General features: G+C 69.0%; 2 protein-coding genes across 2 annotated transcripts; one reads left to right on the forward strand and one right to left on the reverse strand.

Moving 5' to 3' along the window:
- Positions 1-37: 37 nt before the first annotated feature.
- On the reverse strand, positions 38-2,739 carry AOC1 (amine oxidase copper containing 1). The gene is made up of 4 exons (XM_032183153.1): positions 1,197-2,739; positions 738-1,026; positions 435-567; positions 38-313 (listed from the first exon to the last, which is right to left on the reverse strand). Exons 1-4 carry the CDS (start codon positions 2,737-2,739, stop codon positions 38-40), a joined length of 2,241 nt encoding a protein of 746 aa, XP_032039044.1.
- A 6,296-nt stretch (positions 2,740-9,035) lies between these two features.
- Positions 9,036-21,033, forward strand: LOC116486717 (zinc finger protein 436-like). The gene is made up of 4 exons (XM_032183159.1): positions 9,036-9,165; positions 18,097-18,294; positions 18,520-18,633; positions 18,896-21,033. The coding sequence occupies exons 1-4, from the start codon at positions 9,036-9,038 to the stop codon at positions 19,903-19,905; spliced, it is 1,452 nt and encodes a 483-aa protein (XP_032039050.1). The 3' UTR covers positions 19,906-21,033.
- The last annotated feature ends 538 nt before the right edge of the window (positions 21,034-21,571 follow it).

The following is a 21,571-nucleotide window of genomic DNA, read 5'->3' on the forward strand; positions in this document are numbered from 1 at the left end:
CCCCAAGGTCCCCAAGGTCCCCGGGGTCCCCGCGCGCTCACTCGGGCCAGTAGGTGCCGTTGTAGGTGAAGGGCCCCGGCGCGACGCAGGGGCCGGGGGTGTCGGGCGTCCAGCGCTGCACCTCCAGCCGCGAGAAGGTCTGGTCCAGCGGGCGGACGATGACGGGGCTGAGCGAGGCCACCGAGGGGTCCTCGTCGAAGAAGTTGAAGGGGCGCAGGAAGAAGCCCACGGCGTTGCCGGGGGTGGCCGTGTTGGGAATGTCCTCGGCGTGCGGGATGTGCAGGAAGCCCACGGTCACCCAGGCCACCAGGTCCTGCGTGGAGGGGACCGCGGCTGTCAGGGGGCCACGGGGCTTGGGGACGCCCAGAGCCACCCCTGCTCCATCCAGCCCCAGCCCCCAGCCCCGCTGTCCCCAGCCCCGCTGTCCCCGTCACCTGGTCCTCGATGCTCTCGTCGTCACGGATGAAGCTCTCGAAGTTGACCAGGGGCTCCCAGGGGTCGTTCTGGGTGTAGAGGCTGCTGCTGACGGCTTCGTTCTCGTGGTGCCGCGTCACGGCCAGGTGGTACCTGCGGGGACAGGGACGGGGACAGGGAGAGGATCAGCCCTGCCATTGAGCACGGGCACCCTGCAGAGCCACATGCACGCGTGCCACATGCCTGCAGGACACCTCTCCCACCCTACTCCCCTGGATGCACCAGGGGGTGCCCGCTGCCGAGAGCCCCTCCCGGAGCCCCACCTGCCCCAGGAGATGCCCCTCTCCTCCCTCCAGCCGCGGGGCAGCACGCGCCCGGCGTGGGAGCTGTGCTGGATGCGGTAGCTGCGCGCGTGGCCCCAGCGGTTGTGCTGGCGAGGGTTGGAGAAGAGCAGGTAGCGGGGCAGCGCCTGGCCCAGCGGGAAGGCCGCCTGGCGCTCGCTGCGGCGCGGCTGCCGGTGCAGCCAGGGCTGCACCACGCGGGCGTCGGGGCTCCAGGGGTTGGAGATGTTCTCGAAGCTCAAGTCCACCGTCTCGAAGCTGTTGCCAGTGCCTGCAAGCGGAGAGGCCGTGAGCCGCAGTCGCTCCAGGATCACCCTGGGGATCCCAGCGGCAGCAGGGACACGGCCCCGAGCCCCCTCCCCAGCTCCGTGCCACCCCCAAGCCCCCTCCCGCAGCCGCTGGCACAGGGTCCGGCCCCAGGGGGTCGGCGGGGGGCTGCACCTGCGATGTCCAGGTCCACCTTGTAGTGCACCAGGTGGGTGTGCATGTTGCCCAGGACGTGGCTCTGGACACGGCTGCCGTAGCGCCGGCCCTGCGGCGTGTAGAAGGTGGCGTGGATGAAGCCGGTGGCGTGGACCTTGGCCTCCATCACGCCGTTGGGGTAGAGGAGGAAGTCCCAGATGTAGTCGTAGTTGTAGACGGTGGAGGTTGTGCGCAGCACCAGGGCGTGCCCCTCCAGCCCGGCGTAGAACTGGTACCCGCCCTGGAAGTTGCTGTTGAAGTGCCGCCGGAGCGGGACGCCCGTGGGCAGCTCGAAGATGCAGACGGCGCGGGCGAAGCGCACCGGGCTGTCGGTGTCGTAGAAGTGGTGGGCGTCCAGGTACGTGGCCACCTCGGGGCAGTCGATGCCGGGGGCCAGCTCGTAGGTGACGGAGCCCATGCCCCAGCCGGCGTCGATGTACTTGGTCTGCATGGCGGCCGGCGTGTCGCCGCCGTAGAAGGCGATGGCCTCCTGCACGCTCACCTCGTAGGCCACGCGCTCCTCGTTGAAGCGCAGGTCGAAGAGCTGGAGGCCGGAGGAGGAGCGCAGGCGGAAGGCCAGGCTCCAGCCCCCGTACTCCAGCCGGTTCCCCCGCAGCCGGTAGCGCCGGCCCTGGGGCTCGCACACCTTGGCCCCGTGCACGTCGGTGGGGGTGCCGGTGGTGAAGCGCCCGCGCGGCACGTAGGTGGAGAAGAGGAGCTGGGACGCGTGGTCGGCCAGCCGTGCCACGGCCACCTGGCCCTGCTCGTAGCGCTCGGCCAGCTCCTGCGGGCTGGAGAAGTACTGCCCGTTGTACCAGACGCTCTGGACGGCCCAGCGGTGCGGATTGGGGTCTCGGTGGTCGATGAGGATCTCCAGCCCCACGGGGTGCAGGAAGTAGCCCTCCACGAAGCGCTGCAGCATGAACCAGCTGCGGCGCTCGCCGGGCGCCAGCCCTCGGGGTGCGATGTCCGAGAAGGTGAGGCAGCGGTCGGTGCAGTTGTGGTACCAGAAGCCGGTGGCGTCGCGCAGCAGCCGGTACAGCGGCTCCGTCGCCTGCACGAGCGCGCGGTGCAGCAGCTCGTACTCCAGCTGCGTCATGGGCCGGGCGGCGAAGGGCACGGTGCGCCTGCCCTTGAAGCGCAGGGGCCGGTAGGAGCTGGGCCGCGGCAGGGGCCCCACGGCGAATTCGGTGATGTTGGGCTCCGCCTGCCCCCCGAAGAAGACGACGGCTCGAGCCTGGCGCCGGGGCGCGGGGCCGCCCTTGTCCAGGTGGCGCAGGGCCAGCCGCTTCTTGGGGGGCAGCAGCTCCACCAGGAAGAGCGTGTTCTGCGCCAGGGAGCCCCCCCGGCTCGGGGACAGCCCCAGCTCCGGGCGGCCCATCAGGAAGTCCCGCACCGCGCGCAGCTCCGCGGGCGTCAGGTCGGCGAAGATGGAGGCCTTGTCCGGCGGCGGCGCGCTGGGGTCGGTGCCGGCCGCGATGCCCAGCGCTGCCAGCGCCCAGGCGAGCCGGAGCGGCCACATCCTTCCCGGGGACCTGGGGAGGAACAGGGCAGTGAGCAGCAGGGCCAGCCCTGCCATGGGGAGATGCCGCGGTGGGATGGCAGTGCCGTGCGCTCACGCTGCGCCCCAGGCAGGAGGATCGGCTACTCCCCTCCCTACACCATGGTGCCACCCATGGGTGCCCTCTCCCCGCACACAAAACCCGGCGTGGGCTCTGCACAGCAAAGGGCGCCTCGTCCTGCCCCACAGCACCAGGCACCAGCCCCTGTGGAAGCAGAGCCCCCCACACACACCCGGTACAGATGGGCACGACGGGCACGGTGCCCCCAGACACGGGACCCTGCTGCCAGCCCAGCCGGGGGCAGGCACGGAGCCAAGGAACAGCGGGAGAGGACCCGGGGGGCTTCACCCCTCCCATCCCACACAGCTCCTGTGCCTGGAGTTGCGGGGTGGTGGCACCCAGTGACACCCCGAGCAGCCACAGCAGCAGCAATGTGCCCAGCACGGGGGCTGCACAGCCCCAGTGATCCCAGCTGGGGGTGCGGGGGGGTCCCCGAAAGCAGCGTCTTGAGCTTGGGGGGTGCCGGAGACCACCCCCCCTGTGGGCACGGGGACAGCGAGCGCTGCGCGGCTCCTTCCTTGGGGCTCCTCCGGCGCTCCGAAACTCACCAACAGCGGGCACGGGGCTGCGGGGGCTGATCCTGACCCCCCCGACCCGGGTCCGAGCCCCCCCGGGACCCCCCTCCTTGGCGGAGCGCCCGGCCCCGACAGCCCCCTTCGTGCGCCCTCCACTCACCTCGCGTGGGGAGCGCGGCGCCTCCCGGGCTCTCTGCCCCGGCCCGGCCGTGCCGCGGGGCGCTGACCCCCCCCCGGCTCCTCCGCCCCCCCCTGCGCATTGCACGGGCCGGGGGCCAGATCCTGCCCCCGCTGCCTTCCCCCCCGGGGTCAAGGCCGGGAGCGGGCTCCGCATCCCCGGTGCCGAGCGCGCACGGGCACGGGCACGGCCGCCGCGCCCCCCTCCCTCGCCCCGCCACGAGTGGGGCCGCCCCACGGTGCCCCCCCCCCAGCACCCCCCCACGGGGGGGCTCCGACCCCGGCTGCCCCCCCCCCCCCCCCCCCGCCGCCTCCCGCACCTGCGCTCTCGCCGCCGCTCGCCGCCGCGCTCCGCTCCGCGCCGCCCCGCCCCCGCGGGGGGGGCCGGGGAGGGGCCCCGTGCTCCGGGGCAGCACCCCAGGGTGGGGGTCCCATGCTGCGGCCCCCCCCTTTTCCTCCCCACTCGGTGCAGGAGCGCGCGGAGCCGTCCGTGCGTCGTCCCCCCCCCCGTCCCTTGTCCCTTTTCCCACTTCCCACCCTAGCGCATCCCACGCGTGGGGCTCCGCGCACGGCCCCCCCCCACCCCCCCGCGGGTTAATGAACACCCGTGGCCGTCCCCGTCCGGTCGTTCCCCCCCCCACGCCCTCCGCGTCCCGGGGGCTCCGCTCTTTATGGCCTCGCTGCGATCAAACTCCAGGGACGAGGCGAGATAACAGCCAGGGCGGGCGCGGGAGACTCCCACTCGTGCCCGTGATTACATCCTGGGCACGGGGGGGGGGGGGCGTGGGGGGGCGTGGGAGGGCATGAAGTGCTCCCCTGCCCCCCCCCGTGCCATAAATGCGGATGCGCATTGGCCGCTCCCACCCCAAAAACCACGCGGAGCAGCTGCGGCTTCCACTTTATCCTCCGTGCTGGGTCCAGCGGTGCCCCCCCCCCCCACCCCCCCACGCGTGGATCCCCGCAGCTCCGTCCCGCGTGGGGGGGGTGGGGGGGGGAGGCTGGTTCTTCAGAAATAGTCGCGGTCCTCGCCCCGTCCTGCCGGGCCCCCCCGGTGCGCCAGGAAGGTCTCCATGCGGGCAGGCTGCGGGGGGAGCCGTCACGCACCGTGGGAGCGCCCCACGGGGGGGATCTCCCGCCCCCCCCCACGCCGCACACACTCACCGGGGGGGGCTCGGGGGGCTCGGCCTCGGGGGTCCCGCAGGGCTGCACCCGGGGCAGGCTGAGCCCCCGCGCCGGGAACTGCAGGGCCCCCAGGGCGGGCAGCGGGGAGGGAGGTGGCGGGGGGGGGCGCCGGGATCTCCTGGGGAGAGGGGGGGGGGGGAATGGGGCGGGGGCTGAGATTTGGGGAGCACGGGGGGGGCTCCGCGTGGGGGTGCGAGTGGGGGAGTCCCGCCGCATCCCCCTCCCCACGCAGAGCCGGGGCTGGGGGGGTCGGGGGGTTTGGGGGGGTCGGGGGGCCGGGGGGGCCGGGGGGGGGCCGTACCCGCCGAGCAGCAGCAGCAGCAGCAGCAGCAGCAGGGCCCCCCCGCAGCACGACACCAGCACCAGCGCCAGCAGGAGGGCTGCGGGGAGAGGGGGCGGGATTGGGATCGGGATTGGGATCGGGATGGGGTCAGGGCTGGAAATGGGGTCGGGGCCGAGCCGGGGTCGGGGTCGGGATTAGGATAGGGTCTGGATGGGGTTAGGGGTTGGGGTCGGGGTCGGGGTCGGGGTCGGGGTTGGGGTCGGGGAGGGGTCGGGGAGGGGTCGGGGTCGGGATTAGGATCGGGATCGGGGAGGGGACAGGGGTCGGTGTCGGGATCGGGGACGGCTTCGGGGTCGGCTTCGGAGTCGAAGCCGGGGCTGGGATCGGGGTCGGGTTCGGGGCAGGGATCGGGGAGGGGTCGGGGTTGGGGCCGGGGTCGGGATCGGGATTGGGATCGGGGTCGGGATCGGGACGGGGTCGGGGTCGGGATTAGGATAGGGATCCGGATGGGGATAGGGGGCGGGGTCGGGATCGGAGTCGGGGTCGGGGCCGGGGCTGGAATCGGGGTCGGGTTCGGAGCCAGGATCGGGGAGGGGTCGGGGTTGGGGTCGGGGTCGGGGTCAGGGTTGAAATCGGGGCTGGGGTCAGAGTTGGGGTCAGGATCGGGTTCGGGATAGGGGTCGAGGTCGGGTTTGGGGTCGGGGCTGGGGCCAGGGTCGGGATCGGGGCCGGGGCCGGGGTCCGGATCGGGATCGGGATTGGGATCGGGGTCGGGGCCGGGGCCGGGGTCTGTCCCCGTGCCTCACTCACGCTCCTCGCACTCGAAGCCGCCGAAGCCGAAGGGGCACCTGCGGGGGGGGCGGGCGCTGAGGGCGGGCGGCGGGGCGGGGGGCTCGGGGCCGAGAGCCCCGGGGGGGCCGGGAGGGGCCGTGGGGGGCCGGGGGGGGCCGCGGGGGTCGCACTCACCTCTCGCAAACGCCGTCTCTCAGCCGCGAGCCGGGGCGGCAGGCTGGGGACGGAGGGCGAGCCGTGCACCCCCGGAGATAGAGGGGGGGACATGGGGGGGTTCAGACCCCCTTGGGGCCACGACCCCCCCCTTGGGGCCGGCCCCCGCCCCACGGGCTGCGCCCCCCACCCTCAGACCTCCCCCACCCCATCAGCACCCCCACGGAGCCCTTCCCCCTGCGGTGCGAAGACCACCCCATATCCCAGCCCCCCGTGGGACCCCCCTTTGCCCCCCCCCGGCCCCCCACCGGTGCAGGCTCGGTCCATGGGGTGGGCGCTGCGGAAACCCGGGCGGCAGGCGCAGAGGGCGAGCCCCTCCTGGGGCAGGCACACGGTGGACGCGGGGTCGCAGGGCTGCAGCTCACACAGGCTCATGCCTGGGGAGGGAAGGGGACGAGGCTCAGGAAGCGGGGGATCCCCCCCCCCCCCCACGACCCCCCCCACCTCCCCAAAACCCCACGCACTGCGGTAGGCGACCACGTCCCGCAGCAGCCGGCAGCCGGGGTCTGGGGGCCGGCAGCGCGCCTGGAAGCTGGCCACGGCCTCCTCCACGTGCCGGGACGTCACCGAGGACAGCACGGAGAAGCTGTGCAGCACCGTCACCCCCGACGCCCCCCGCCTGCGGGGAGCCCACCGCGTCACCCGGGCACCGGCGGTGCTGCTGGGGGGGGGCTCGGGGGGGGGGGGGCGGCGGGCAGGACCCCCGGCGCTCACCGCGGCTCCAGGAGGGACGAGGCCACGTAGGCGTCCAGGGACCCCAGGATGCGCTGGAACTGTAGGGGGGGGGGGGCTCGGCTGGGTGCTGCGGGTGGGCTCCCTCCTGCCGAACCCCCCCCCCGAGCCCCCCACTCACCAGCCGGGGCAGATCCGCCTCCAGCACGGGGCTCACGGCCACGGCTTCGGGGTCCCGCGGCGTCAGGAGCCCCGGGAACGTCCTGGCTTCGGGGGGCTCGGGTCAGGGTGGCCGGAGCGGGGGGTTCCCCATCCCATGGGGGTCCCCGTGTGAGTGTCCCCCCGCCCGGCACGCAGCCCCCCAGGGGGGTCCCGTCCCCTACCTGGCACGCAGCCGCGGTCGGTGCTGGGGGTGAAGCCGGGCTCGCAGCGGCACGTGGCACCCCCCGGCTGCTCCACGCAGCTGCTCCACGGGGGACAGGGGCGGCCGGGCCCGCAGGCGGGCTCAGCTGTGGGGTGAAAGCAGCTGAGCCCCCGGGGCACCGACCCCAATAAACCCCACGTCCCGCCCTGAGCCCCGAGTCCCCGTGGGCACAGCCACCGCTGAGCCTGGTGGCCCCATGGGCACAGACCCCGGTGTCCCCATGGGTATCGGCACCTCTGAGCCTGGTGTCCCCATAAGCACAAATCCTGCTGATTCTGCTGTCCCCATGAGCACAGACCCCGCTCATCCTGGTGTCCCACAGGCATGGATGCCTCTCGTCCCACTGTCCCCATGGGCACAGACCCTGCTGAACCCCCTGTCCCATAAGGACAGACCCCCCCTGATCCCAGTGTCCTATTAGCACGGACACCTCTGATCCTGCTGTCCCCATGGGCACAGACCCCCCTGATCCCAGTGTCCCATAAGCACAGACCCCCGACCCCACTGTCCCTATAAGCACAGCCCCCCCTGACCCTGCTGTCCCCATAAACACAGACCCCAATGTCCCAAAGGCATGGACATTTGTGACCCTGGTGTCCCCATGGGCACAGACCCCTCTGACCCCACTGTCCCCATGGGCACAGCCCCCCGATCCCATTGTCCCATGGGCACAGACCCCCCTCTGACCCCCCCACCCCCCAGCAGGGTCCCGGTGTGCCCCGGCCGTGCCGCAGTGGGGCCGTGCCAGGGGTCCCGGGGGTCCCGGGGGTCCCGGGGGTTACGGGGGGGTCCTTACCTGCCCCCCCCGCCCCGGGCCCGAGGCAGAGGAGGGGGAGGACGGGGAGGAGGAGGAGGAGGAGGAGGGGGAGGCAGAGGCGGCTTCCCCCGCGCATCGCGCCCAGGCCCCGCTCGGCTCCCGGTTAATGATTGCCGGGCCGGGGGGGGGCCGGGCGGGGGGGGGACGGGCAGAGCTGACACGGCCCGACCCGTGCTGGCCCCGTGGCCCTGTCCCATCCCTGTCCCAGCCTTGTCCTGTCCTGTCTTGTCCCTATGTCCCTGTCCCTGTCCATATCCCCGTCCCCGTCCCCATCCCCGTCCCTGTCCCTGTCCCATCCCTGTCCCTGTCCCTGTCCCTGTCCCTGTCCCTGTCCCTGTCCCTGTCCCTGTCCCTGTCCCATCCCTGTCCCTGTCCCTGTCCCTGTCCCTGTCCCCATTCCTAATCCTCAATTCCTGTCCCTGTCCCTGTCCCTGTCCCTGTCCCTGTCCCATCCCTGTCCCTGTCCCATTATTGTCCCTGTCCCTGTCCCTGTCCCTGTCCCTGTGTCCCTGTCCCTGTCCCTGTCCCTGTCCCTGTCCCTGTCCCTGTCCCTGTCCGTGTCCCGTCCCGTCCCTGTCCCCGCCGCCGGGGATGTTCTGGGCTCTGAGTGCTGACAGGGGCTGGAGTGGGGGGCTCCCAGGGGGCTCACAGCAGGGGGCTATGGGGGGGCTGTGGGGGGCTGTGGGGGGCTGTGGGGGGGCTATGGGGGGCTTTAGGGGGGCTGTGGGGGGGCTGTGGGGGGGCTATGGGGGGCTTTAGGGGGGCTATGGGGGGGCTGTGGGGGTCAATGGGGGGCTGTGGGGGGCTATGGGGGGGCTATGGGGGGGCTGTGGGGGGCTGCGGGGGGCTATGGGGGGCTATAGGAGGGCCGTGGGGGGCTATGGGGGGGTTATGGGGTGCTATGGCGTTCCCCAGCATCCTCCCCCGTCGCCATGGCAACGCCGCCCCGCCCCGCCACACCTGCCGGCGGTTCCCATAGCAACGCCTCCATCAGGCCCCGCCTCCCGCCCGGCGTGGCCACGCCCTCCCCGTTACCATAGCAACCACCCCGTCACTATAGCAACCCGCGGGGTTGTTGAGGCCGCCTCTCTATGGTCCGCAGCTAGAGCGGCTGCGGCGCCATGGCAACGCGGCCTGCCCCGGAGGACCGCGCGGCCTGCGGGCCCGGCCCGGCCCCGGTGTGCGGTGGTCACCGGGGCTACCGGGGCTACCGGGGTCACCGGGGCTACCGGGGTCACCGGGGCTACCAGGGTCATTGGGGCTACTGGAGTTACTGGGGTCACTGGGGTCACTGGAGTCACTGGGGTTACTGGGACTACTGGGGTTACTGGGGCTGCTGAGGTCACCAGGGCTACCGGAGTTACTGGGGTCACCAGGGCTACTGGGGTTACCAGGGTGACCGGGGCTACCGAGGCTAGCAAGTCTACTGGGGTGACTGGGGCTACTGGGGTCACCGGGGTCACTGGGACTACCGGGGCTACTGGGGCTACCGGGGCTACCAAGGTCACTGGGGCAACTGGGGCTACTGGGGCTCCCAGGGCTCCCGGTGTTCCCGGTGTGTCCCCGGGGCAGGAGCCTTTGCAGTCGCAGCCTCTCACAGCCGGCTGCTGGCTGCCAGGTGACGAGCTCAGACTTGGCGGGGATTGGGAAAACTTCTCGCTTTAACGGAAAAAATTCCCGTTTCTGTCAAAGGAAAGCGCTGGAGGGGGGTTGGCATCAAAGGAGCCTTTGAAGAAAGCCCTGCCCAGCAGGTGTTTATCGATCTCGTGGTGTTATCACTTATCAGCTGCACGCAGAGCACGGCACCGGCAGCGAACGGCTGCGGGGAATCGGGGCTGGCGCTGCCAATGCCTCTTTTTGCCCCAAAGAGCGACAAAAGGCGAGTGAGGGAAGGGCTGAGCCGCGTGGACGAGCAGTGTCCTCGTCATGGGGGTGAAGGGATTGGGATGGCCGCCCCTCGCTGCGCTCTCGTGAGGTGGCAGCCGGTCACGACAGCTTCGTGCTCGCACAGAACGCGTGGCCTGGTGGAGCAGGAGGCAGAGAGAGCCTCCGGAGAGCCCAGGAGAGATGTGGCCATGGGGACAGCGATGTTCCCCTGCAGGAGGAGGTGGCAGTAACCCCCTGGCTGCCCAAAGGAGCAGGCTGCAGACACCCAAAATCTGGCGGTACCGCAGAGGTGCCACGGACACCCCCCTGGTGCAGGGCAAGGCGACCGTGCTCAGCCCTGCTCCCTCCTGTGCCTCTGCTGCCCCGCAGCGAGGCTTTCCTCCAAACACCTCGCCCTCCTCTTGACCCCGTGTTCTGAAATGTTTTCCTGCTGACCTCATCTGGCAGCCCCGTGAGCAGCGCCGTGAGGCAGCGTGCGGGCAGGGCCCGGCCGCTCGTGACTCAGCACAGCTCCTGCACCCTCCTGGCTTCTGCCCCACTGCAGCGCCCCATCCCCATCCCATCCCATCCCCATCCCCATCCCCATCCCCATCCCCATCCCCATCCCATCCCCATCCCCATCCCATCCCATCCCATCCCATCCCCATCCCCATCCCCATCCCATCCCCATCCCCATCCCATCCCCATCCCATCCCCATCCCATCCCCATCCCCATCCCATCCCATCCCCATCCCATCCCATCCCCATCCCATCCCCATCCCGTCCCCAGAGGGCCTGCTTCTGGGTTATGACAAAACTATTTTCGGTCACCACCCTCCAAAACTAACGAAGCTTCCTGGCAGCCCCGTACCTGCCGAGCAGCAGGCACGGGAGTGCTTCAAAGGTCGAAGGATGACCCAGAGACGATGTCAGTGTCTTTTTTTCTGACAGAAGGGGACAGCGCCGTGAGGATCAGCAGATCTTTGGTTTACCAGGGCTTGAGAAAGAAACGCCCTGGGCTTGAAGGGGCTGAACATAGGAGAGGGTTGAAGCCGTAGGACCTGTGGCTGAAACCACCCTCAAGGAACAGGAGCAGGGGGCCCCTGCGGGCAGCCCCTGCCTTGTCCCGCCGGCAGAGGGTTGTGTCCGTGCCCGGTTGCTCCCAAACTGTTGCTGCATCGTCCCCAGACCCAAGCGGCCGCGCTTTGCTCCTGCTCTGCGTGGACCAGGCTTGGTTCTCCTCCGCCTTCAGCACCTGCCTCGTACATCGGGTGCTCCTGCAGCAGGGAGGCGTGAGGCCGAGCTCTACCCTGTCCTCTTAAACGTGTCCCTCGGGGACGATCCCTCCTGCCTGAGTTGCTGTGGTTCTGCTCTCTTCCTCCTCCTCCTCCTCCTCGCGTTGCTCCAGCTGGTGCTCGCACACCAGCTGCAGTTTGTTCCCACATTTCAGAACTGCAGTCAGAAAGCCCCGAATCACACCACCAACAATGCCTGTGACGGCCCTGTAAGGCTCCCATCTCTCCCACCAGCTGCGCCTTTCTTTTGAGAGCAAATCTTCCACCCCTCAGGTCTTTTATGAGCTCATGCAGCTTTTTGGGGCCCTGGAGCAGTGTTTTGCCAAAGGGAGGCTTCCTTTTAAGGCAGAGAGGGCTGTTTCTGAAGGAGCAGCTCCTAAATCACCCGAGCTGAGCTCCCTGCTGCAGGACGCGTTTCCCGGCCGTGTTCCTTTCCACGTGTGGCCGTGAGCCCTCGGGTGCCGTGGGGCTGCTGTGCCTCTCCTCCCTGGAGCCTCCTCCGGCGTGACCAAGTCATCAGGGCCCCTTTCCGAGTGTTTTTCTTTTATTTTCCCCCCCCCAGGACTTTGCAGTCCCCAGAGCAATCCCCTTGACTGTCCTGCAGGCCCTTGGTGGACGTGTCTGTGCGCTGGGGGAGCTCCGGATGCTGCCCGCAAGCTGTCCCCGTCCTGCTCTGAGCGAGGTCCAGCACCACAAGGTGCCCTTTGTTCCTGCATCCCTACCCGCTAACGACATCTGTTCTTCTGGGGAGAGCTAATTACACAAAGGTTAATTGAGGTGTCTCCAGCGTGGGAGCCGGGGAAGCGTGATCTTCGGCCAAAAATACCCCACAAAGGTTTCTGCTGCAGCCGGGCGGTTTTTCCTTCAATTGATCTATTTTTGGGGCTGGCTGTGACATTGTCCTGTCCTCCTCCTTCTCCAGGAGGAGCGGTGCCGGTGCCTCCAGGATCCCGAACATGGCTCCTCCTGCCCTGTCCCATCCCTGTCCCATCCCTGTCCCTGTCCCATCCCTGTCCCTGTCCCTGTCCCTGTCCCTGTCCCATCCCGCAGCTCCGTGCCAGCAGGGTCCCCTGTGTGCCCTCATCCTCCCAAAGCTCACAGGACCAGAAGCTGGGTGCTTGGTGTGCCCTGGGGTGGCTCCAAATGGCCGGGGTCCTGCCGTGGGGCACGCTGCGCCCAGCCTCACCCAGCCTTCGGTGCTCAGCAGCACCAAGCGACCTCGGTAACTTTCAGTGCTCGGAAAGTGGAGACCCAGAAACGTGTCCTTGGCGGTGCCGGGAGGGTGCCGGGCACTTGTCACCACCTCGATTTCTGCCGGCCCCTCCAGCTCCGCTCCCGCTGCAGAGAGATAATTGGGAAGCTGTCTCCCGGCCTCCTGCCTTCATTTGGAGAGGCAGAGGAGGAAGAAAGGGACTTCCAGGCGTTTCATGCTTTTTGTTGGCAGCACAGCCCAGATGAGTCCCGGGAGGGGAGCGGGGCCGGGGGGCCGGGCGCTCGCTGCGCCGAGGTTTGGGCGAGCTGCGGCCACGTGCAGGCGGCGCACGTGGGGGCACGGCCACGCAGCCCACAAGTAGGGCACCCCCAAACAGCCCCCGCGGTCACCTGCCTGTGCCAGGCTCGGGGCTGACACAGAAACGGGCGAGAGGGGAGGTATCCGTGCGATAACCGGCACCGGTTACCCGCGCCGAGCGCTCTGGTGGAGCACGGCACCGCCGTAACCGCTCCTCAAGGTGGAACACGTCCTTGGGGGCACGGGGGGCTCGTGTCTGCCTGCAGGCTCCCTGCGTGGCCCTGCCTCAGCGCTGGCCTGGAAAGGCTCCCCCAGCAGCACTGCGCCGCTCGGCGCTGCCTCTCCCTGCTCCGATTGCCCCAGTTTCCCCCGAAAACTTTCTCACCCCGCCTCGCGGTTCTGGAGCACGGGGTCAGGAGCAGATGGGGTGACAGGAGGCTGCCTGCGGAGCCGGGGAGGGGGGCTGCTCCTGCCCGGTGATGCCCTGCGAAGGGCTGCAGGACGCCTCAATATGTCTCTGTGCTTGGTGCAAGGTTTCTGGCTGCTGGCCTTTCAGTTCTGCGTGCCCCAGCGTGCCGAAGCAGCCTGGCTGGTTTGCCAGAACCCAGGAAAAATGAAGACCCCCACTTCGTGCCCGTGGGAAGCGGCTGTGCCGACGCGTGCAGGTGAATGCTGACGGCACAGGTCGTGGTTTGTAGGAGCGGGGCTTGCAGAAGGGGGTGCAGCACATCTGTCAGCCGTCAAGAAAATCATTTTTCCCTGGAAAGCGAAGCGTGGGGGCAGCCGGTGCGCAAGTAGGGCAGCAGATGGAGCAGCGACACCCCGGGGGGGGCATGGAGCCGTTCCCCACGCGATGGAGAAGGTCGCTGCCTCCCCGGGCACGGTGCTGCCACTATCCAGGGGCTGTCCTGCGTGTGGTGAGAGCTGTCAGTCACCGGGGTGAGCACACGGAGGTTTGCACTGCGGGCACCTCGGTGGCACCAGGGCCGGGCCGGTGACTGTTCCCTGCGGGCGATGGGGCCCTGGGTGCGGGAGCAGAAAGGGCAATTTGCCTGATGTGACCCAAAGGGGACGTCTCGAGGGTGCTCGTGCTGGGGAAGGGGCTTGTCGCAAGGAAATCCCAGGGGCAAACAGGGACGGCAGCACCTCTGCCTGCTGCAGCACCCAAAGCTCCCCAGCGCGGCTCCGTGAGCTCTGCCCCTCCTGCCCCAGCTGGCACGGGCACGGCACGGGCAGGAGGCTGCTGGCACGGTGGGGACACGTTGCTCCTGAGTTTGTTTTGGTGCCAGCCTGTGCCTGTGGCTCGTGCCCGACCAAGGCCACCTGCCCTTGGCCATGAGCCCACGGTGAGGTTGAATCAGAGCTGGCGTTGGGCCCTGCTCCATCACCCGGCACCTGGGTGGCACCGGGCGGCTCCGGGTGGCACCGCTTGGCACAAGGTGTCATCACAGGGTGGCACCGCACGGCACTGGGTGGCACCACAGGGCGCAGCCCAGCCCCAGCCATGCAGCTCGTGCCTGAGCTTCTGCTGCCTCCGAGCCCCCCGGTGCTGCTGGGTGGGCACAGGGGGGGGGATTTCTCGTGCCCAAGCACAGCAGCAGTTTGGTATCTCACAGGGGCACTTCAGCTGTCTGCAAAATTTCAATTCTTTTTGGCACAAAAGCAAAGGGAAAGGCATCGGTTATGCTTTTGGTGCTTCTGGCAGGATCTCACCCCCTGCACCCGTGTCTGTGGCAGCCCCGCAGCGCTGCTGGGCAGGGGGAGAGGAGGGGGCGTGGGACGTGTCGGGGCTGAGGTCCCCAACCATGAGCATGGGACGTGTCCCTGTGCCCCATGCGGCACCCTGGGGGGCTGCAGCCTGCAGGGAGCAGCTCTTGGCTCCCTGTGCCAGGAAAATCCTTCACTTCACACCACCCGCGCGCCGAGGGGAGGTGATTTCCCAGCACGGGGGTGTTGGCGGCTTCCCCATCTGCTGGGCTCCGGCTCTGCCTTCTCTCCGTGCTGGGGATTTCACCACGGTCCTGGTGCCCGAGGAGCCGGGCTCCAGCTCCGCAGTGTCCTGGGTGCTGCTGTGGGGCCGGGCTCTGTACAGCCCCCGCTGCTCCCTTGGGTTGGGGTGCTGCTTTCTGGGCTGTTTTGGGCGCAGAGCAGAGCGAGGGGCGCAGCGGGGTGTGTGGATTTCAGGCTCTGCACATTTTGGGGTCGGGGGGAACTGGTGGTGGGAATGGCAGAGACGTGAAGGGAAGGGGCTGCGGTCTAGGAACTCACAGGTTATGTTATGAACATTATTTTACCAGGCACACCTTCGTCCTCGCCACTTTCCAGCTGTTTTTCTCGGCAGGCAGCCCAGCACCACGCAGCTGCTCACTCGCTGCCCCGCAGTGGGACGGGAAAATCTTGTGGGTTGAGATAAAGGCCGTGTAACTGGTAGAGCAAAAGCTGCTTGTGAGCAAAGCGAACCGAGGAACTTCCTTCCCTGCCTCCTGTCAGCAGGGAGGTGTTCAGCCACGTCCAGGGCAGCAGGGCTCCTCGTGCGTCACGGTGCCTTGGGAAGACAAACGTTATCTCTCCAAAAGTCCCCCACTCATCCTAATTTGCCCCAGCTCTTACTGCGTGATGCCACGTGGTGTGGGCAGCTTTGGGCCAGCTCTCCCAGCTGTGTCCCCCCCCCCCAGGTCTCGGTGCACCCCTCACCTGCTCACCACCAAGGCAAAATGAGAAGCAGAAAAGTCCTTGGCTCTGTGGGGGGCAGCAGCAACCAAATGTCGGTCACCAACAACCCCCCGGGGAGGGGGCATGGTGCTGGGCGCAGGGGCTCCGAGCCCTGCCGAGGCTTCCCCTGCAGCCGGGGCTGTGGGGTGCAGGATGTGGGTCGGGTGCTGCCCAAGTCCTGCCCCAGGGACGGGAGCAGCAGCAGCACCCCGAGGAGCTGGGGGTCGCTTTCCACATGGGTGCGTGCGGCGGAGACGTGTGTGTGCTGGGAACAGCTCCCTGCTGTCGGTGCAAAGCACGCTCACCTCTGAGGCGTGGGTTTTCTCCCTCCTGACCCCAGGTTTGGGTGCCCAGCCCTGCTCGCAGCGCGGCCGGCACAGGCAGTACGGGGACACGGCGCTGCCAGCCCCACCACAGCCGCCCTTGTGCTCCTCACCCCGAACCTCACGGCCTCCCCAGCCCTAAAACAAAAAGTGCTGCTGTTAGGAGTCTGCAACCAGAGCTGTGATTCTGCGGACTGGTTTAACTCAGCTCCTGGAGCACCAGAAGGGGATTACCCGGGGTGAGGAGCCGCAGGGAGCACCGCATGCAGGTTTGGCACGGCGCGGTACCGCCAGCCCTGCGCACGCTGCTTTCTCCCCGCTGCGTGCTCGTTGACGCGTGAGCTGTGCGGGAGGGAGCGCAGCCCCCTGGCTCCTCCCGAGCTGCTTTTAACCAAACCCTTTGCAGTTTCCCTCAGCTTTCATCCCAGTGCACAGCCCCCTTCCCACCCGCATTGCTGCCAGCCCCCTGTGGGGCTGCCTCCCCCTGTGCCTCCTGCGGGAGAAGGCTCCGTGTGCGCTCTGCCCAATTTTCTCCACCACCCCAACACCATCCCCATGTCGGGGGCTCTGCCCAAAGCCCTGCACGGCCAGGGCCTGTTGGGCTCCGGGTCCTTGGTGCCCTGCGGTAACTTCCCTGCCCTCCCCGGGATCCTCACGCGTTCATTTTTACTCTCGTTGCGGCTCCGTGTACCTCCCGGGCAACATTTTTAGGTGTTTGACCTACTTGTGAAAGATGATTTATTTTCTTGTCGGGTGACACCTGCCGGGGCAGGCGCGCAGCTTCCCGTTCCGCTCCGCTGCTGGTGCTGCAGCCCGGCCCCCACCCGATGGGGGTCTGGGAGGGGGCCTGGGGCTGAGGACCCCCCTGGTTCCCCACCGGGCTCAGTGCTGGGGGTGCGTTGGGCACTGCGCTGCCCCCCCTGCCCAGCCTTTGTGAGGGTGGGGTCCCTGCGGCCCCCCTGGACACTGCCCCATGCCGGGACCACGGCTCCCAGAGGGGCTGCACCCCCTGCACCCTGGGATCCAATATCAGATACCCCAATAACCCAGTACCCCAATAATCAGGCACCCCAATAACTCAGTACCCCAATAATTGGGCACCCCAATAATCAAGCACCCCAATAACCCAGCTCCCAAATAACCCTAGCATCCCAATAACCAGGCACCTCAATAGCTGGGCACCTAAATAACTCTATCAGCCCTATAAACTGGCACCCCAATAACCCTGCACCCCAATAACAGGGCATCCCAATAACCCAGCAGCCCAATAACCGTGGTGCCCAATAACTGGGAAACCCCAAAACTGTGCTCCCCAGTAACCTGGCATCACGATAACCCATTAATAAACTAAATATAGCACCGCACCCCAATAACAGCGGGCTCCTGCGGGCACCGGTAACCCCCGGTGACCCCCGGTGACCCCCGGGCTCCCCGTGCAGCGCGGCTCCGGCACATCCAAGGGTCGGGGGGCACCGGCCGGGGCCGGGCGCGGATCCCGGGGCGCACAGCCGGGCAGGGCGCTGCTGGCGAGGCCGGACCCCGGCCACCTCCTGCTCCCACGGCCCAGGTGCCGGGACCACCGGGACCGGTGCCAGGACCGCCGGGACCGGGGGCTCTCCCTGCCGCCACCGGTGCGGCGCAGCGGGGTCCCCGCCTGCCCAAAGCGGCGGCTGCGGGGCACCCGGCCTCGCCGGGGGCGCACCGGATCGGTAACGGCGAGCAGGCCGGGGGGGGCGCCCTGTACCGGTGCCCCCGGTGCCGGTGCTCCCCGCGCCCGATGCTCCCCGTGCGCAATGCGCCCCCGGTGCCGGAGCGCGCCGGTGCCGGTGCTCCCCGCCGTTGATGCTCCCCGGTGCCGGTGCCCCCCGGTGCTGACACCCCCCGGTGCCGACACCCCCGGTGCTCCCCGCCCCGCCCCGCTCCTCCCCCGCCGTCCCCTTCCGGGCCCGCCCCGGTGCTGTCTCCGCCGGCGCCATCGCGGCGCGGCCGCCCCGTGCCGGGGGCTCCCGGTGCCGCCGCCCCCCGCCCGCGGCAGCGATGCAGCGGGTGCGACCCGCGAGACCCCGCGCCTGGGAGGGGCAGGGAGGGAGCCCCGGGTGTTTGTGAGGGGGGTGGGATCCGGTGACCGGTCCCCCGGGGCAGCTCCGTCTCGTCCCGGTGCCCGGTTCTGGCCCGGTAGCTGCGGACCGGGCTGTGCCGGGCTGGGCGCACAGAGCCTGCACGGCCGGGGGTCCGGGTGGCCCGCGGGTGGGGATGGGGATGGGGTGGGGATGGGGATGGGATGGGATGGGGATGGGATGGGGATGGGGATGGGATGGGGATGGGGATGGGGATGGGATGGGGATGGGGATGGGGATGGGGATGGGATGGGATGGGGATGGGATGGGGATGGGATGGGATGGGATGGGGATGGGATGGGAACAGAATGGGGATGCTCTGGGAACCGTGACACACCTCAGCCCTGCATGTCCCCCAGGCACTGCAGGTGCCACATCCCGCAGGTGGGGATGGAGCTGCTGGACCCCCAGCCCCGGCTTTGCTTTCCAGGCTGCGGTGGCGTTTGAGGACGTGGCCATCTACTTCTCCCCCGAGGAGTGGGTAGAGCTGGCGGCCTGGCAGCGGGAGCTGTACCAGGAGGTGATGATGGACAACTACGACCTGGTCGCCTGCCTGGGTAAGGAGGAGCCGTGCCAGGACCCGGGCTGGCCAAAAACGTGCATGGACAGTGCCCTGGGCACCCCAGCCCCACTGCTCCCAGCTTCAGTGCCACTGCTGGGGCTGGCACCAGCAGCTTTGGATGGCACTGTTGGCACCCCTGGCATGTCCCCAGGGCCTCTGGTGGCGGTGACGCTCCCCGGGTGTGCTCCGGGGGATGCTGAGGGGTCTCTCTCCCACACAGGCTCTGTTGACACCTCGTCCAAGCTCGTCCCCAAAATGGAGCCTGAGGAGGAGCCATGTGGGGGGGCTTCCCCTGGTGAGGGGGACAGAGAAACTCCGGACACCGCTGGCATTGGTGAGTGGCGTGGGGTGCAGCCCCCTGGGTGCCTGGGGACAGCGGGCTGGTGGCTGGGGCAGGTTCTGTGCGTCGTGGGCACAGCCCCGAGCTGTGCCATGGGGCAGGCGGCTCCAGCCACAGGTGGGGGTGTCGCAGCTCAGGGCTCCCACCCTATGGCACCAGGGGGGTGAGGGGAGGCTGGTGCTGCCCATGTGGTGGCTTTGTCAGGCTGTGGGGACACTGGGATGCTTCCCTGACGCTGTGCCTCTGCTCCCTGCAGCTCCCCGGGGCAGGATGGTTGGCGAGGACCCGCCTGGGGACGGTGACCAGGGACACTGGGTCCCAGCTGTGCCACCCACTGGGGGTGCCAAGGAGCTGGGGTGCCCCCCTCTGTGCCCTGGCTGGTGCGAGGCAGGGACCTGGGGCTCCCCCGGGAGGATGGGGACGTGGGAGCGGGGCGAGCGGCCGCTGGAGCCGGCGGCGGCTGGGGGGCTCCTCACCTGCGGCACCTGCGGGGAGAACTTCGAGGACGCGGCCAGCCTGGGGGCGCACCAGGGCGAGCACCTCGGCCCGGCGCCCAGCCACGAGTGCACGGCCTGCGGGAAGGTTTTCCAGCACCACCGCAACCTCCTGACACACAAGAAGCACCGGGGCCGGCACCGGCACGCCTGCGCCGAGTGCGGCTGCACCTTCTGCCTGCGAGGGGACCTCCTGCGGCACCGGGCTGTCCACGCAGGCGAGGGCAGCTACCCCTGCGCGCTCTGCGGCCGGCGCTTCCGCCACAAACGGGACCTGCAGGAGCACCGCCGGGAGCACGCGGCCGCCGCGCCGCGCCAGTGCCCCCAGTGCGAGAAGCGCTTCGAGGACGAGGCCAGCCTGAGCCAGCACCGGGCCGCCCACGTCGAGGAGAGACCCTTCGTCTGCGGGCGCTGCGGCCGCAGCTTCAGCTGGAAGGAGAGCCTGATGATCCACCAGCGCAGCCACGCGCCCGAGCGCTCCCACAAGTGCCCCGTCTGCGGCCGCAGCTTCAGCCGCAGCGGGAACCTGCTGGTGCACCAGCGCGTGCACACGGGCGAGCGGCCCTACGCCTGCGCCCAGTGCGACAAGGCCTTCTGCAACAAGGCCAACCTCATCACGCACAAGAAGCTCCACCGGCGCTACAAGACTTTTGCCTGCGCCCAGTGCAGGCTGGGCTTCAGCTCCAAGAGCAAGCTGCTCCTGCACCTGCGGGCGCACGGGGACGGCGGCACCTTCGGCACGGGGGGCGACACGGTGCGCGGGCAGCCGTAGCTCTTAAATGTGGCTGGGGATTTTGCCCTGACCCCTCGGCACCTCGAGGAAATCCCCCAGTGCCCTGGTGGGGCTGGGGAGCAGCAGCCTCCTGGTGGCTGGCGGAGCTGCCTGGGTGTCTTCGTGTCCTTGTCTGAGCTCAAAGCCAGGAGAGCCACGGGAGCGTGGAGCCTGGGTGGCTGCAGCTGAGCTGAAAAGCCCCCGTGCCTGGCTGGTGGAGCAGAAGGGAGTTTGAGCCCTGAACCCTGCTCACAGAGCAGGCTCCCTGCTGCCACCCAGCTTTGATGCTCAGACCCCCCCTGGCTGCCCAAATTCGTCTGGGAGCTCTGGGGGGCAGCACCCAGGACCCCTGCCCCGTTCCCAGCTGCCTCCTGCCCCCAGCGCCTCGGGGCTGTGCAGTGCAAGGAAGGGGAGGAGGCTCCTGTGGACACTCTGGGGAGGTCAAAGCCTGTCCCACTCCCGAGTAGCCCCCCAGGATGTGGCCCTGCCTGTGGGAGGCTGGGACCGTGGGAGGGGGGCCCTGAACACCCCTGGCCCGAGTGCTGGCTGCTGCAGGTCCCACCTCGGAGAAGGAGAGCAGGATGGGCTCTGCATCCTCCCAGTGCTGTCCGTCAGGATCAGCACCGAGGGGCAGGAAAAGGACCCTGGAGGGCTCCGACCAACTCACAGAGTGACTGAGCACCGGCTGCGTGGCCGAGCACCGCGCTGCATGGCTGGAACCCCCCCCAGGGCTCCCAGCCTCTGCAGGCTCGTGCCGGCCAGGGAAAGGTGCCTGTGCCATGGGAGAGGTGCAGCCCTGGTGCAGGATGCAGCCGGTGCTCCCCCAGGGAAGGTTTTCCTCTCTGGGACGAGCTGTGTGCTGCCCAGCCCCACGGGGCTCGTGGCCAAACCCTGTGGCTTTGGGGTGCGCCTGTCTAGGAACTGCTGCGTGCTCCGTCCATAGCACCTTTGAGGCTGTGTGTGCTGCTCTCCTCCGTCCTCTCCTACAGGTCACCGAGGCTGGGACCCCACTGCTGGCACTGCCCGGGTGGGCTCCCGGCCTGGGGGACGGGATGGGGGCTTTTCCCTTGGGTGCCATCACCTGGGGTAGCGTCTGCTTTAAGTCGTGGGGCGTGGTGTCAATTATGAGGATGGTTTGTGCATTTTCGTAGCTTAATAAAGTCCTTCTGCAGACACGTGGCTGTTGGGGTGAACCGGTACCCTCCGGGACAGGCAGATGGAGAGGAGCAGGAGCGATGCAGGGAGGGGTGAGGGGTTTGGTGCCTGCCCCTGGCTGCTGTGCCCTGCCTCGCCTGGTCCCTGCTGCATCGCTGCCGGGAGCCCCGGGTGTCTCTGTTCCTGGATGGCTGCGGAGGCGAGGGGCAGTGGGGGTGCTGGATGCTCTGTGAGGCTGAGCGTGGCTTGTGGTGCCCGGCTGTGCCCCCAGCCACCGTTCGTGGGTGCGTGGGGTGCCCACGCCAGCCCAAGGCCTGTGGCACTTTGTGCCGTGGGACCCCACGTAGGTGCAGCAGTGCTGACGCTTGGCTTAGCAGGGTCTGGGGACACCTGGGGACAAGCAGCCTTCTTGGTGCCTTGGGTTTGCTGCCCTAAAAGCGGTTTGGCCCTCAGTGAGAGCTGGGCCAAGGAGCAGCCGCCCATGGGGCACCAGCCCCCCAGCTCCTGAGCT

Source organism: Aythya fuligula, chromosome 2, assembly GCF_009819795.1.
Source record: "Aythya fuligula isolate bAytFul2 chromosome 2, bAytFul2.pri, whole genome shotgun sequence".
Taxonomy (NCBI): domain Eukaryota; kingdom Metazoa; phylum Chordata; class Aves; order Anseriformes; family Anatidae; genus Aythya; species Aythya fuligula.

Coding starts and splice junctions, on each gene's coding strand:
- LOC116486717 (XM_032183159.1), top strand. CDS start 9,036: ATGGCAACGCGGCCTGCCCCGGAGGACCGCGCGGCCTGCGGGCCCGGC. Junction 9,166..18,096: donor GGGTCACCGGGGCTACCAGG/GTCATTGGGGCT, acceptor CATGTCCCCCAG/GCACTGCAGGTGCCACATCC. Junction 18,295..18,519: donor CGACCTGGTCGCCTGCCTGG/GTAAGGAGGAGC, acceptor TCTCCCACACAG/GCTCTGTTGACACCTCGTCC.
- AOC1 (XM_032183153.1), bottom strand. CDS start 2,739: ATGTGGCCGCTCCGGCTCGCCTGGGCGCTGGCAGCGCTGGGCATCGCG. Junction 1,027..1,196: donor GGTGGACCTGGACATCGCAG/GTGCAGCCCCCC, acceptor CTCCGCTTGCAG/GCACTGGCAACAGCTTCGAG. Junction 314..434: donor ACGAGAGCATCGAGGACCAG/GTGACGGGGACA, acceptor CCCTCCACGCAG/GACCTGGTGGCCTGGGTGAC.